We start from the raw sequence: 13,422 nt of genomic DNA, 5'->3' as shown, positions 1-13,422 counted from the left end.
AAGATGGCAGTGGAGTAAGGAGCTCCTAGATTCAGCTCCTGTCACAGGGCAGTTACTAAAAACCCAGAGCTATCTGGAGTTAGCTGAAGCACCCATTTGGGGGCTTCAGGAGGCCAGAAGGGCATCCTGTAACATACTTGAAGGAATGGAAGGAGGAGAATACTTACCTGCAGAGAAGACTCATAAGTAGAGCACCCCACACCCCGGAGGCTTGGTGCCCATACTCCACCAGAGGCACAAGCCACCTCAGGAGCTGTTCCGTGGCTGGAATTGAAAGCTCCACTTCTCAAAAATGGAGGAGGAAGAGATGGTTGGGCACCAACTCCAGCTACTGATGAGTAAAATTCAGTGGGCTAAAGTATAATCCTGAAAACAGCTAAAGTTTGAGCCTGTCCAAGTCGGAAAGAGGCCAGAAGCCACCATCTTTACTCTGTACCTGGCATGAGGGGAAGGGAGTTTGACTGAACATCACAGTGATGGTGGGGACTGGCTTCTTTCCATCCAGGTCAGATTGCAGGTCTAGCCTAAGACCCAGTGCCACCTCCAACAAGGGAAAGCTGCATGGACCTGTGCCATCCTCTCTGGTAAATTGCCAGCCAAGCCATGGAGGCTGGTGATTGTCCTACTCTGGTGGAACAAGCTGCCCCAGGAACTGTTCTGTGACTGGAATTGGTCACAGGGGAGGAGGAGACAGTTGGCTGCCAATTTCAGCTACTGATTTGTAGACTCAGATGGCTAAGTAATAACCCTAGGAACACCTGGGGTGTGAATTTGTCCAAGTTGGGAAAAGGCCGGTGGCCACCATTTTGCCCCACCCCCAGCTTGAAGGGAAGCTGGGCTGACTGAAATTCACAGTGACAGTAGGAACTGGTTTCTTTCACCCAGAGCAGCCTGCAGCCCTAGCCTAGGCATCAGTCCCACCTCTGGCAGGGAGGAGGCTGGCTAGCTCAGCACCAGTCTATCCAGGTAACTGAGAGTACCTTTGGCTGGCACAAACTGAATAATTAAAAGTCTACTGGGGCAACTGCAGTCACCTTGGACCTGTATTGCATGGATTGCTGCCCACAACTGCAGCTCCATCCATGCCCCAGGCAGGGGAGAAAGGGACATGAGCTTCATCAGTCTCTCTGGGCAACCACAGTATAGGCCTGCATGACTTGGATTATTCCACACAACTGTGACTCTGTCCATACCTCTGGGAAAGGAGAAAGTTGGGAGAAGCTTCACACATCCCTGGGACAATGAAGGCAGCTTGAGCCTCCAATTTATAGCACCAATGACATCCTTGGCTCCTACTGTACAACCAGTGAGAGAAAGGGCAGGAAGCCCTAAACTAAAGGAGAAAAACTGCACATAGAATAAGTACTGTAATAATCCAGATGCCAAGACACCAACTAAAAATTACAACCCACACCAAGAAACAGGAAGCTATGGCCCAATTAAAGGAACAAGATAAGCCTCCAGATGACATAAAGGAGCTGAGACAACTAATCATAGATATTCAAACAAATCTCCTTAATAAATTCAATGAAATGGCTAAAGAGATTAAGGATATTAAGAAGACACTGGATGAGCACAAAAAATAATTTGAAAGCATGCATAGAAAAATAGCAGATCTTATGGGAATGAAAGGCACAATAAATGAAATTTAGAAAACATTGGAATCACATAATAGCAGATTTGAGGTGGCAGAAGAGAGTATTGGTGAGCTTGAAAAAATGGCCTCTGAAAGTGAACATACAAAAGAAGAAATCAAGAAAAGAATGGAAAAAATTGAGCAAGGTCTCAGGGAATTAAATGACAGCTAGAGATGTGCAAACATACATGTCATGGGTGTCCCAGAAGGAAAAGAGAAGGGAAAAGGGGCAGAAGGAATACTTAAAGAAATAATGTTAGAAAATTTCCCAACCCTATTGAAGGACATAAATATCCATGTCCAAGAAGTCCAACATAACTCCCATACAAAAAAATCTGAATAGACCAACTCCAAGATACATACTGATCAGAACATCAAATGCCAAAGACAAAGAGAGAATTCTGAGAACAGCAAAAGAAAAGCAATGCATAACATATAAGGGATACCCAATAAGATTAAGTGCTAATTTCTCACCAGAAACCATGTAGACAAGAAGACAGTGGTTTGATATATTTAAGACACTATGAGAGAAAAATTTCCAGCAAAGAATTTTATATCCAACAAGACTGTCTTTCAAAAATGAGGGCAAGATTAGAATATTCACAGATAAACAGAAACCGAGAAAATTTTTAAACAAGAGACCAGATTTTCAGGAAATACTAAAGGGTGTGCTAGAGCCTGAGAAGAAAAGACAGAAGAGATAGGTCTGAAGAAGCATCTAGAAATGAAGATTATATCAATAAGAGTAACTAAAAGTATCAAAAGAGTGGTGAAAATAAAATATGACAGGTAAAACACAAGTAGTCAGTAATAAACTTTAATGATGTAAAGCACTTGCATTCAGAAAACTGCAACCCATGTTAAAAGAAATTTAAAAAGTCTTAAATAACTGGAAGAACATTCCCGTGCTCATGGATTGAAGGACTAAATATCATTAAGATGTCAATTCTACACAAATTGATATACAGAGTCAATGCAACCCTGATAAAAATTCCACCAGCATTAAAAAAAAAAAAAAGAAAAGAAAAGAAAACACAAATAGCAAATTTATTTGGAAGAATAAGTGGTCCTGAATAGCCAGAAATAATGTAAAAGGACTCATTTCTGGACTTTAATTCATACTACCAAGCTATAGTGGTAAAAACAGCATGGTACTGGCATAAAGACAGATACATAGAAAAATGGCACAAAATTAATGGCTCAGAAACAGACTCTAACATGTACGATCAAGTGATTTTTGACTAGCCTGTCAAACCCACCAGATCAGGTAGAAGAGTCCATTCAGCAAAATGATGCTGAAAGAACTGGATATCTACAGCCAACAGAAGGAAAGAGGACCTCTATCTCACACCTCATCCAAAAATTAACTCAAAATGGATCAAAAACCTAAAAATAAAAGCAAGAACCATAAAACTTCAAGAAGAAATTTTAGGAAAATATCTTCAAGACCTGGTAGTAGGTGTTGGATTCTTAATAGAGATAAGAGGAGAACTGAGATGGACTACTGATGTTTAATGTGTGTAGAAGTTTTAATTAGCTTTACTGTAAAAGTGTGGAAATGCATAGTATGGATGGTAAAAATAGTAATAGCTAGTTTACAAATAGGGATGTGGCTAAAAATGGTATAGGGATATAAATGCTGTTTGACAGAAGGCTAGAGAATAATCTAAGAACTGAAGAGCACAGTAAACCAAGAGGTGAATGAGAATTGTGGTTAATGGTACAGATGCAAGAGTGCCCTTTGTGAGGTAGAGCAAATGTATATCACTACTGCAGGGTGTTGGGAATGCATGGGAAAAATACAACTGTGGCCTATGGACTATGGTTACCAGTAATAATACGATATTCTTGCATATATGCCAAAGATGTACTGTTTGATAATGGGGCAGTATGGAAAATGTGAACCAAATGTATACTATGGACATGGTAACAATCAGATGATAATACCTTATCTGCAACAAATGTTCTACCACACAGTGGTGTGTTGATTGAGGGGTGTTGCTTGGGAATTCTGCATATGTGCGTGATTATTTTATAAGTTTACAACTTCTGTCATAAAGAATATATTTAAAAATTAATAACAAGGTGTGTTGAAGGAAAAACACACCAAATATAAGATAAAGACTATAATTAGTAGTAAGATTTTGAAAATATTCTTTCATAATTTGTAACAAACATCTCAGGACAATGCAAGGTGTTGGTGGAGGGTTGATGTATGGGATCCCTGTATGATGTTATGCATGTTTGCTTTGTAAATTCACAACTTTTACTATACATTTAATTATTTATGTATGTTCATATATAAATGACATAAAGATAATAATAATAGGGAAGGTTGGGGGAAAATACTTTTGGTAGTAGTAATATTTTGACAATGTTCTTTAATCATTAGTTAAAAAGGTTTAACAATAATGTACAGTGTTAGTGGTAGGGTGAGTTATGAGAGTCCTGTATGATGTTATATATGTTTCTTTGTAAGTTCACAACTATTACTATACATTCATTGTTTATGTACGTTTGTGTGTGGGTGATATATTTCAATAAATTAATTTAAAAAAAGAAATATGGTGAGTTTCTCAATTGTCAAAGCATTGAATATATATATATATATATCAATCAGACATTGGATGAATATGAGTAAAATTCAGATTTTTACTAGAATTATTAGTTTTGATGACAGTTCTGTGTTCATCAACTTCTTTCCTCTAAGTTCTCTAAGTTGAATAAACTGATCTGTAATGAGACTATTTTATAAATTGTGCACATTGCAGCTGAATATAAACAAGCATAAGTGCATAAAATGTAATGATGTGCTGGAGTTAAAGAGGGGGGCTACAAAGAATTCAATTCTGAGACACAAAACGGCTGTAAAAAGACTGACTAATCCTTTAGGAATCAGGAAAATAAAAATATTCAGGGTTTAACTTTTATATCTTACTTTTAGAAAAAATGAATCACATAGTATTAGCAAGATTGTTGTTCTACAGGCCAATGCTTCATTCATTCTATAACTAAGAAATCCTGTTTCTCATCATGGATAATGTTTAATGAAGCAAGGGCAGCACACATTTTTTTCATACAGAGCTGAAGAAACACCTATAACTTGCAAACTATATCATGTGTTAAAGTTCAGGGTTTTTATAGTCCTCCTGAACACACCTCTAAGGTTCCAGCTTTTGTAAAGTTCTTAGTGCTATATCCTTATTGAGTCCTTAATTCCAAAGTTCCCTCTTTGTTTTAATCACTTTATTTCTTAGACCAGCCATATATACATGAGTGAATGCAAGAAGAAGAATTTGAAAAGAATGTTTATCTAATCAAAAACACTCAATATTTTTTCCAGGGTGGAGGTAACCGTTACCATGAAATTTTATAAAATCTATACACATCACTTTAGCTGCTGATGTATAAGGCATGGTCTTCTATAATGCTGTATAAAATTTTTACCTCTAAAACAACATAATACTTTTTTCAAAGTATTTTGACAATATAGAAAGCTTTTTCAAAAAACATGAGTTACATAAATAGAGAATAGAGTACAAAAAAATGACAGATTCATAGCTGAAGGCCACATGTCAAAAAATATATAACCAGACAAGAGAACTCTAGATATTTTACAAAGAAAGATTCAAACTTAAAAAACATACAATTATAAATTACACTCTTTGAAATTCTGTTTTTGAGCATTCTTTAATCATAGAAAACCCTGGTTGGAAATTCAAAACATCTGTTAAACATTCTGCCTAGTGCAGTGTTAATTTCTCTGTTCTGGAGACTATAGATGAGGGGGTTTATAACTGGGGGCACCATGGGGTAGAACATGCCTGTGAGCAGACTGCTAAGAGATGCTTTATCTGCACTGGGACTTAAGACATCAATAACTCCAGAAATTGCAAATATAAGTAGAACTGCCAACTGTGGAGTGCAGGTGGATAAGGCTTTATTATGGGCTTCCATGGAATTCATGCTAAGCACTGTTGAAAATATATTAATATATGATAGAAACAGTAAAACAGAACATACTATGGCTATGCATATACCTACAGCTAGGACCACAAATTCGTAATACTGAACATCTGAAGATGAGAGCCTCAAAATTTGAGATACATCACAGAAATATTGATAGATCACATTCAACTGTGTGAAGGGAAGTCTGAATATGGTGCCTGTGTGGATGGCAGAATAGACCAACCCACATGCCCAGCAACCACCAGCTGCCTGTGTGCACATATGTGGAGTTATGATGAGTCCATAGTGCAGAGGGTGGCAAAAGGCAACACAGTGATCACAGGACATCACCACCAGGAAGGCAAAGTCTGTGGTGCTAAGGAAGATGAACAGGAAAATCTGAGCAGCACATGCTGTGAGGGAAATTGATTTATTGTCTGCCAGAGAATTTGCAATGAATTTGGGAACAGTAACTGAAACATAGCAAAGACCTATCAGGGATAAATTACTTATGAAGTAATACATTGGAGAGTTTAGACGTGGGTCAGTCACTCTGACAGTAACAGTAAGAAGATTCCCAGTCAACGCTCCCAGATAAACCACCAAGAACAGCAGACCTTGCACAACTTGCAGCTCCCAGGAGCTTTTGATGTCCATGAGGATGAATTCTGTGACGATGGTGAGGTTGCTCATATCTTGTTACATGCTGCCATCTCCCTGGGAGTCAAAGTAAAAAATTTAAGGTAATGCTAAAAACAAAATGAAGTAAATCCAGAATATCACCAAATAATATGCAATCTTTGCCCTCAAGGTAAGGCTTCTAATCTGGAAATCAGTATATAGGAAATTGACAAATTGCAGTCTTCTAAAATCAATGTACATATTTTCATATTCATTTTGGACCTGCCTATTACATCAGCATTCATATGACAAAAAGAGTCTAAAGAATCTAGACAAATAAATGTTTTTTTAATATGAGGTGAAAGTTCAGCAACTTTTCATTCAGTCACATTTACAGTATTTCCTTAAATATATTTTAAAACTCTGCCTAAATACATCCATTGACTATTTTCTCATTTTCTGTAACATCAAAAAGTGAACAAGACATGCAATCTAAGAAAGTTTCTCTATCTGCCAATGGGTTTGAACATACATACGCAATGATTTTCTTCATGTATCAGGTAACTAGGATGACTTTTGATATCTCCCGGTCTATGGCAGAATGACCTAGTTCTGTGGCTTTTCTGAGAATGGCTTTATTACAAATGAGACCTACTATACTTCCTCGCCTTTCTTTAATTTTACCTGCTTAATAAGAGATTAAGATAAGTTCTTTCTTTCCTCCTTCATAACAATTTCCATAATAATTATATTTGATTCAGTATCTAACCATTCCATTTTCTTCATGGCAGTACGAATTCAGTGTTCATTTGCTGTCATTCTAGTTAACCTTCTCTTCTAAACACAGTATCAAAGAAAAGGATTGCACCTGTCATTATTTCTCCAAAAAGCATCCTTTCAGCATCAGGCATGAATTCCTATATTTATTGAAGGATGACTATACTGTCTGGTTCTCTCACATATATGTTTTTCTAGGTTGCAGCAATATCTTCATTCATAAACAGTTGTGCTAATTTTAACTTATTTTATTGTGCTTTCCTGAAGCATTTCAGAGCATAATGATATCTTATTTCAATGATATTATTTTCATGCTAAAGCTATTTATGTTAAAGTAGATTTTTAGTACTATTTAATTTTCATTTGTGGGAAATCTAGAATCAAAGATCTATAATTATACAAATTTAGAATTTGTATTTTATTATTTTATTTGTATGTACATAATCCCATTGTCTTTAGAAATATATTTTACATTTTAGCAATGATTTAAATAAATCATCATCATAATAGTGTTGACATGCTTATGTTGATTATATCCAGGTAAGTTTCTGTTGTATTGCAAAATATTTTGTGCAAATTTTTTTCTGTAGCATCCTTCTTATATGTGTTTTCTTATACTACACTCATTTTTTGAAGTAGAAAATATAATTAGGCAGATAATTGTATTAGCTACCAACACATTGGGAAAGATCATTGCCTATACCCTTGAAGTCAATTAAATTTGTAGTGGTGTTTCTTCGAAACACATCGTAATATTTTGTTAAACTTAACAAAAGACCCACTCAATAGTATTATAGGAGATTCAAAGTTTTAAATTTTATATCAGATCATAAATGTAATTTAGTTCCATATAAAAAATCCAAAAACTTGTGTTACCCTAAGAAAACACATTTTCCTAAGATTATGGACTAAAATTATGGCTTTGAGGGAATTCATATGCAGATTAAAATTAACTAAAAAATTAAAAACCAATAATTGACCATGCAGCTTCTAAACTAAAAATAAGTGAACAAGCACAGGCAGAATTTGAGATGATTTTAAAAATTAAACATTTTTTTTTAAAGTTTCACATAGAGCGAGACTTAGTGATGTAAACAATATAGGTAGGTTGCATTCAGAGTGTCAATTTTACACTTCTTAGGAAAGGACATGATTTGTAATTGTTCTGAAACTTCTCATTAACGATTGTCAGTCTGGAAAGAAGCAGAATTTGGGAGAGGCTAAGATGTTCCAGTGAAATCTTGGAAATGAAGGCTCAGAAATAGAAGATTCTACTTACCCCTACAGGATATCAACAGAATTAAACAATTCAGCTGGGAAGTTTGGAGAGTGGAGATAACTATTCAAATACTGGGAAGAAGAAACCCCTTTCTAAATTTTGAAAACCTCTTCAATGTTTGGATCAATTGAACAGAGCCAGATTCTCAAATCGTTTTATTTTATTTTTAACTTTGCAACATTTTTTTTGATTGAAGGATATGAAGAAAATATGGCTTCACACAAATGGAATATTTACAAAAATAATGGCTACAAAAGGAAAGGAATAATTTAATATCACTTTCAAATAACCATTTTATTCTATTGTGACTCTATACAAAAATTCAATAAATGGTGGTTTCTTGCAATTCGTAATCTTCCACCATATGAGTGAAATTTTCATACTGTTACATTTAAATTCACTGATATATTTAGACACTTAAGAGGATGTTTACAGATGCATGATTTCTTATATGAAGTTTCTTCTGTAAAATATTGATCCACAGAGTATTGCACATCATCCAAATATGATATAATTCATTATATAATACCAAAATAATTCATCTTTGTTAATATCACAACAATCCTATAAGAAAAGTCTCTAAGGTTTGGGAAATGTTCTTGCTCATGTGGAGAACAATATTTCTCTAAAATACTAATATATGTGAAACTCAATTTTTTAAATTAGTAAATGATTTTGTTAGGATTTTTACTATTCCTTTTTTCATTGTTAGAGAAATTGTGTGCTTATAGAACAATCATGCATAAAATAAAGGATTCTCATACACCAACCTGGTATTAATGATTTGCATTAATGTAGAAGATTTGTTACAATTGATGATACATTTTTATAATTGTACTATTAACTGTAGTACATTGTTTAACTTAGTGTTCACTGTGTAGTGTAGCTCCTCGGATATTTAAAATTTTTTTATTCTGTTTCCCTACATACAATATAACATTTCCTCTTTGAATCAAAATTAGATATACATTTCAGTGCTGGTAATTAATTTCACAAAATTGTGCAACTGTCACCACCATCCATTATCAAGACATTTCATCATTCCAAAAAGGAAACTTAACCATTTTAAGCTTTACCTTCACATTCCCTATCCACACCTCATCACCTAATAATTTATATTCTAGATTATATCTCTATGAATTTGCTTATTCTAATTGTTACAAAGCAATGAGATCATATATTATTTATCCTTTTGTATCTGGCTTATTTCATTCAACATGTCTTCCATGTTCATGCCTGTTGTCATGTTTATCAGAACTTCATTCCCTCTTACAGCTGAATAATATTCCATTGCATGTAAACATGGTAATTTGTTTATCCATTTTTCAGTTGATAGATACTTGGCTTGCTTCAGATTTTTGGAAATTGGGAATAATGCTGCTATGAATATCAGTGACCAAATATCTGTTAAAGTCTCTGCTTTCAATTCTTATGAGTACATACCACGTATGTATGTATAGGGTTGCTGGCTCACATGCTAATTCTACACTAAGGTTTCTGAGGACCTGCACAATTTTGTTCCACATTGGCCACACCATTTTACATTTCCCCTAGCAGTGTTTAAGTATTTTTATTTATATTTCTCCACATCCTCTCCAATATATGCTGTTTTCCTTTTTTTAAATACCAGACCTTCTAATAGGCATGAAATAGTATCTCATTGTGGTTTTGATTTGCATTTACATGAGAAGTAATGATGTTGTTCATCTTTTCATGTGCTTTCTGGCCATTTGTTTATTTTCTTTACAGTTATGTCTGTTCAAGTCTTTTGCCCTTTTTTGATTGGGTTGTTTGTTTTTTTGCTATTGTAAGTTCTCTTTATTGATTCTGGGACATTAATCTTTATCAGATATGTGGATTCCAAATATATTCTCCCATTGTGTAGGTTGTCATTTTATTTTCATGATAAATTTCTTTGAACAAAAAGGACTTTTTTTATGAGGTACCATTTACCTATTTTTTCTTTTACTTGCTTGTGCCCCCTTGTCAAAAATCAGTTGGCCATAAACTGAGATTGGAGTTTGATCTATCAATTCAAATACACTGGTCTGTATATCTGTCACTGTATCATACCCATGCTTAATGGGCTTTATAATAACTTTATTATAATATTATTTTTTAAATTAGAAAAGCTGTGAGCTTACAAAACAATCTTGCATAACATACCACTTCACCAGCAGATTCCTTTGTGGAACTCTTGTTACAAATATTGAAAGAACATCATCCAAATATTATTGCTACCTATAGTCCATAGCGTACATTTGGTGTATTTTTTTCCATAAACCACACTGCTATTAACACCATGTATTGGAAATGTGTTATTGTTCATTAGGGAATATTCTCATATTTGTACTGTAAACCACAATCCATGAGTCACCACAGGATTCGCTGTGTTATATATTGCCATGCACTGAATAATCCATCCAAAATGTACAGTCAGGGGTTTTCAACTTCATCACAGAGTTGTGCTGTAATTTGTAGAATGCTTTCATCATTCCAAAAGGAAAAATCCAATATACCCCCATACACTCCTCTTGTTAAATCTTAGCATTGATATGATACTTCTTTACTACTGTTGCAAGAATATTAAAATAACACTATTACCTATAGTCCAAAGTAATGTTAGTTGTATTTTCCCATGTATCACTATATTCTTAACACCTTGAAATAGTGATATTCATTTGTTCTAGTTCATTAAAGAACATTCTTGTATTTATTATTATCCACTATCGAGTTCATTATGTAATAATGCCCTAGTTTAATTTGTACTCTAGCACTCCTTCAATTGCCATTTATGTCCCAAGATTACCCTTTTGCCCACAATTATATTTATAAAAATCAATATTATTTATAGTTACAATAATGTAACATCTACTCTATCCATTTGCATACCTTTACAGTCAATGTTAATAAATATTCTACATACATTGACTATCAGCTCCCCTTCTCAAACCTCCTTCTATTTCCTGGTAATCTATACTCCAGACCTTAACTCTTTTAGCTTAGTCATCATATTTAGTTTATATTAGTGATACCATAAAATATTTGTTCTTTTGTGCCTGGCTTATTTCACTCAACATAAAGTCCTCAAGGTTCATCATTTACATCATGACTTCATTTAATCTTACAGCTGAATAGTGTTCTATCTTATAAATATACTATATTTTGTTTATCTATTCATTGATAGATGGACCCTTTTTTCCCCATCTTTTAGGAATGTGGATAATGTTGCCATGAACATCAGTGTGCAAATGTCTCTTTGCATCCTTGATTTCAATTCATCTGACTATATGCCTAGTAGCACTTGCTGCCCCCAGAGAGTGCTCAGACTGAGGCCTACTTCCTCTCCCTCCTGGGGTGCCTTGGGATCTGGACTGTTTTAGCCTTTTAAGGTGAACTGGGTGAATCTACCTACTGTGCACCAAGAGAGTGATCAAAGTGCACACAAGTTCCACTCCTACTGGGTGCATAGGCCCCAGCCATGGCCACTGTTGGCTTTCCAACCTGGTGCTCTGAACCCAATCCCTACCACCACAGAAATGTGGTGTGTTTTTCAATCTTCCTTGCTTCCACTCCTTCCAGGGCAGAGATTGAACAAAGGCTTTTGGTTTCTTTGTATAATAACTTTTAAGATTGTGAAGTGGTAGTTCTCTCATTTCATTCATCATTTTTCAGGCTATTTGGGACAGCTTACACTTCCATAAAAATTTGATGACTGGCTTTTCCATTTCTGTAAAGAATGGTCTTGGAATTTTCATTGAGATTGTGTTGAATTTACAAATCACTTTGGGTAGGATTGACAGCTGAAAAATTGTATTCTATTTCATGAACTCAGAATGTCCTTCCATTGATATACATCTTCTTTGATTTCTTTTAGCTATGTTTTGGTAGTTTTCCATGTACAAGTCCCTTACCTCATTAGTGAGATCTATTGATTGATGTCTGATTTTTTAGTTGCTACTGTGAGTGGAGTTCTTTCTTAATTATGTCTTCTGATTTTCCATTGCTTGTATATAGATAGAAACACTACTGATTAATGAGTGTTGACATGGAACACCACCACCATGCTGGATTCATTTATTAGCTTGAAACACTTTATTGTATATTTTTCAGAATTTTCTTCATATATGCCCAAGTCAACTGTATTTTGAGAAAATATTACTTCATCATTTCCAATTTAAATGTCTTTTATTTATTTTTCTTGTCTAATCATTCTGGGAAGAGTTTCTAAGAGCATGTTGAATCATAGTGATGACAGCAGGTATCTTTGTAATTTTGCTGATCTCAGAGAGGGTATTTCAGTCCCTCATCATTGAAGATGCTAGCTGATATTGTGCTGAGGAAGTTTCTGTATCTTCCTATTTTTCTAAGAGTTTTTATCAAGAAAAGATGCTGGATTTTGTCAAATATCTTTTTTATGTGATTGAGATGAACTTTTTTTTTGTCTTTCACAGTGCTAATGTGATTTATTATATTAATTGATATTCTTTTTTTTATTGTGCTGGGGCTGGGGATTAAACCCAATACATAGTATGTGAGAAGCTGTTGTTTGACCATTGAGTCATATCAGCTTCCTCGAGTTAGCTGTTCATTTGTTTGCTTGTTGTTGGGTGTTTTAAATTTTAGGAGGCATCAGGGACTGAACTCTCTCCCATGTAGGAAGCAGGCAATAAACTGCTTAAGCCACATCTACTCCTCTAATTGATATTTTTATGTTGACCCAACTTTGCATTCCAGGGATAAATTCCACTTGATTACACTATATAATTATTTTAATATGCTGTTAGATTCTTTTAATTAGGATTTTGTTAAGGATTTGCATGGTTATTCAGAAACATATGGTCTGCAGTTTTATTTTCTTATATTGACTTTATCTGATTTTGGTATGAAGGTGATCTTGGCATCATAGAATGAATTAGGGGGTGTTCCCTCCTATTCAATTTTTTGGAAGATTTTGAAAAGAATTGGAGTTAATTCTTCTTTTGACAAATATATATGTAACATAGGAATGTGAAATGAATGTATTTAGCTGTAAAATGTTCCTAAAACAAAAAGACCCATATTCAAATAATCAACTGTTATGTATAGCAATGAAGAGTAATGATATATGCAATTTAAGTTGAAAAGCAAATATATTCTTTAAAAACACAGAAACAAAGTG

At 34.6% G+C, this 13,422-nt stretch overlaps 1 protein-coding gene across 1 annotated transcript; it reads right to left on the bottom strand.

The window, feature by feature from the left end:
- Window positions 1-5,326: 5,326 nt before the first annotated feature.
- Window positions 5,327-6,277, bottom strand: LOC131273826 (olfactory receptor 14I1-like). The gene has a single exon (XM_058277988.1). The coding sequence runs from the start codon at window positions 6,275-6,277 to the stop codon at window positions 5,327-5,329; it is 951 nt and encodes a 316-aa protein (XP_058133971.1).
- Window positions 6,278-13,422: the final 7,145 nt, after the last annotated feature.

This window comes from Dasypus novemcinctus, chromosome 17 (genome assembly GCF_030445035.2).
Source record: "Dasypus novemcinctus isolate mDasNov1 chromosome 17, mDasNov1.1.hap2, whole genome shotgun sequence".
Lineage (NCBI taxonomy): Eukaryota > Metazoa > Chordata > Mammalia > Cingulata > Dasypodidae > Dasypus > Dasypus novemcinctus.
Note: the sequence above shows the minus strand (reverse complement) of the source record. Positions and strands in the feature narration are given on the sequence as shown.

What these genes read in the sequence shown, in the direction of transcription:
- LOC131273826 (XM_058277988.1), bottom strand. Translation starts at nt 6,277, where the DNA reads ATGAGCAACCTCACCATCGTCACAGAATTCATCCTCATGGACATCAAA.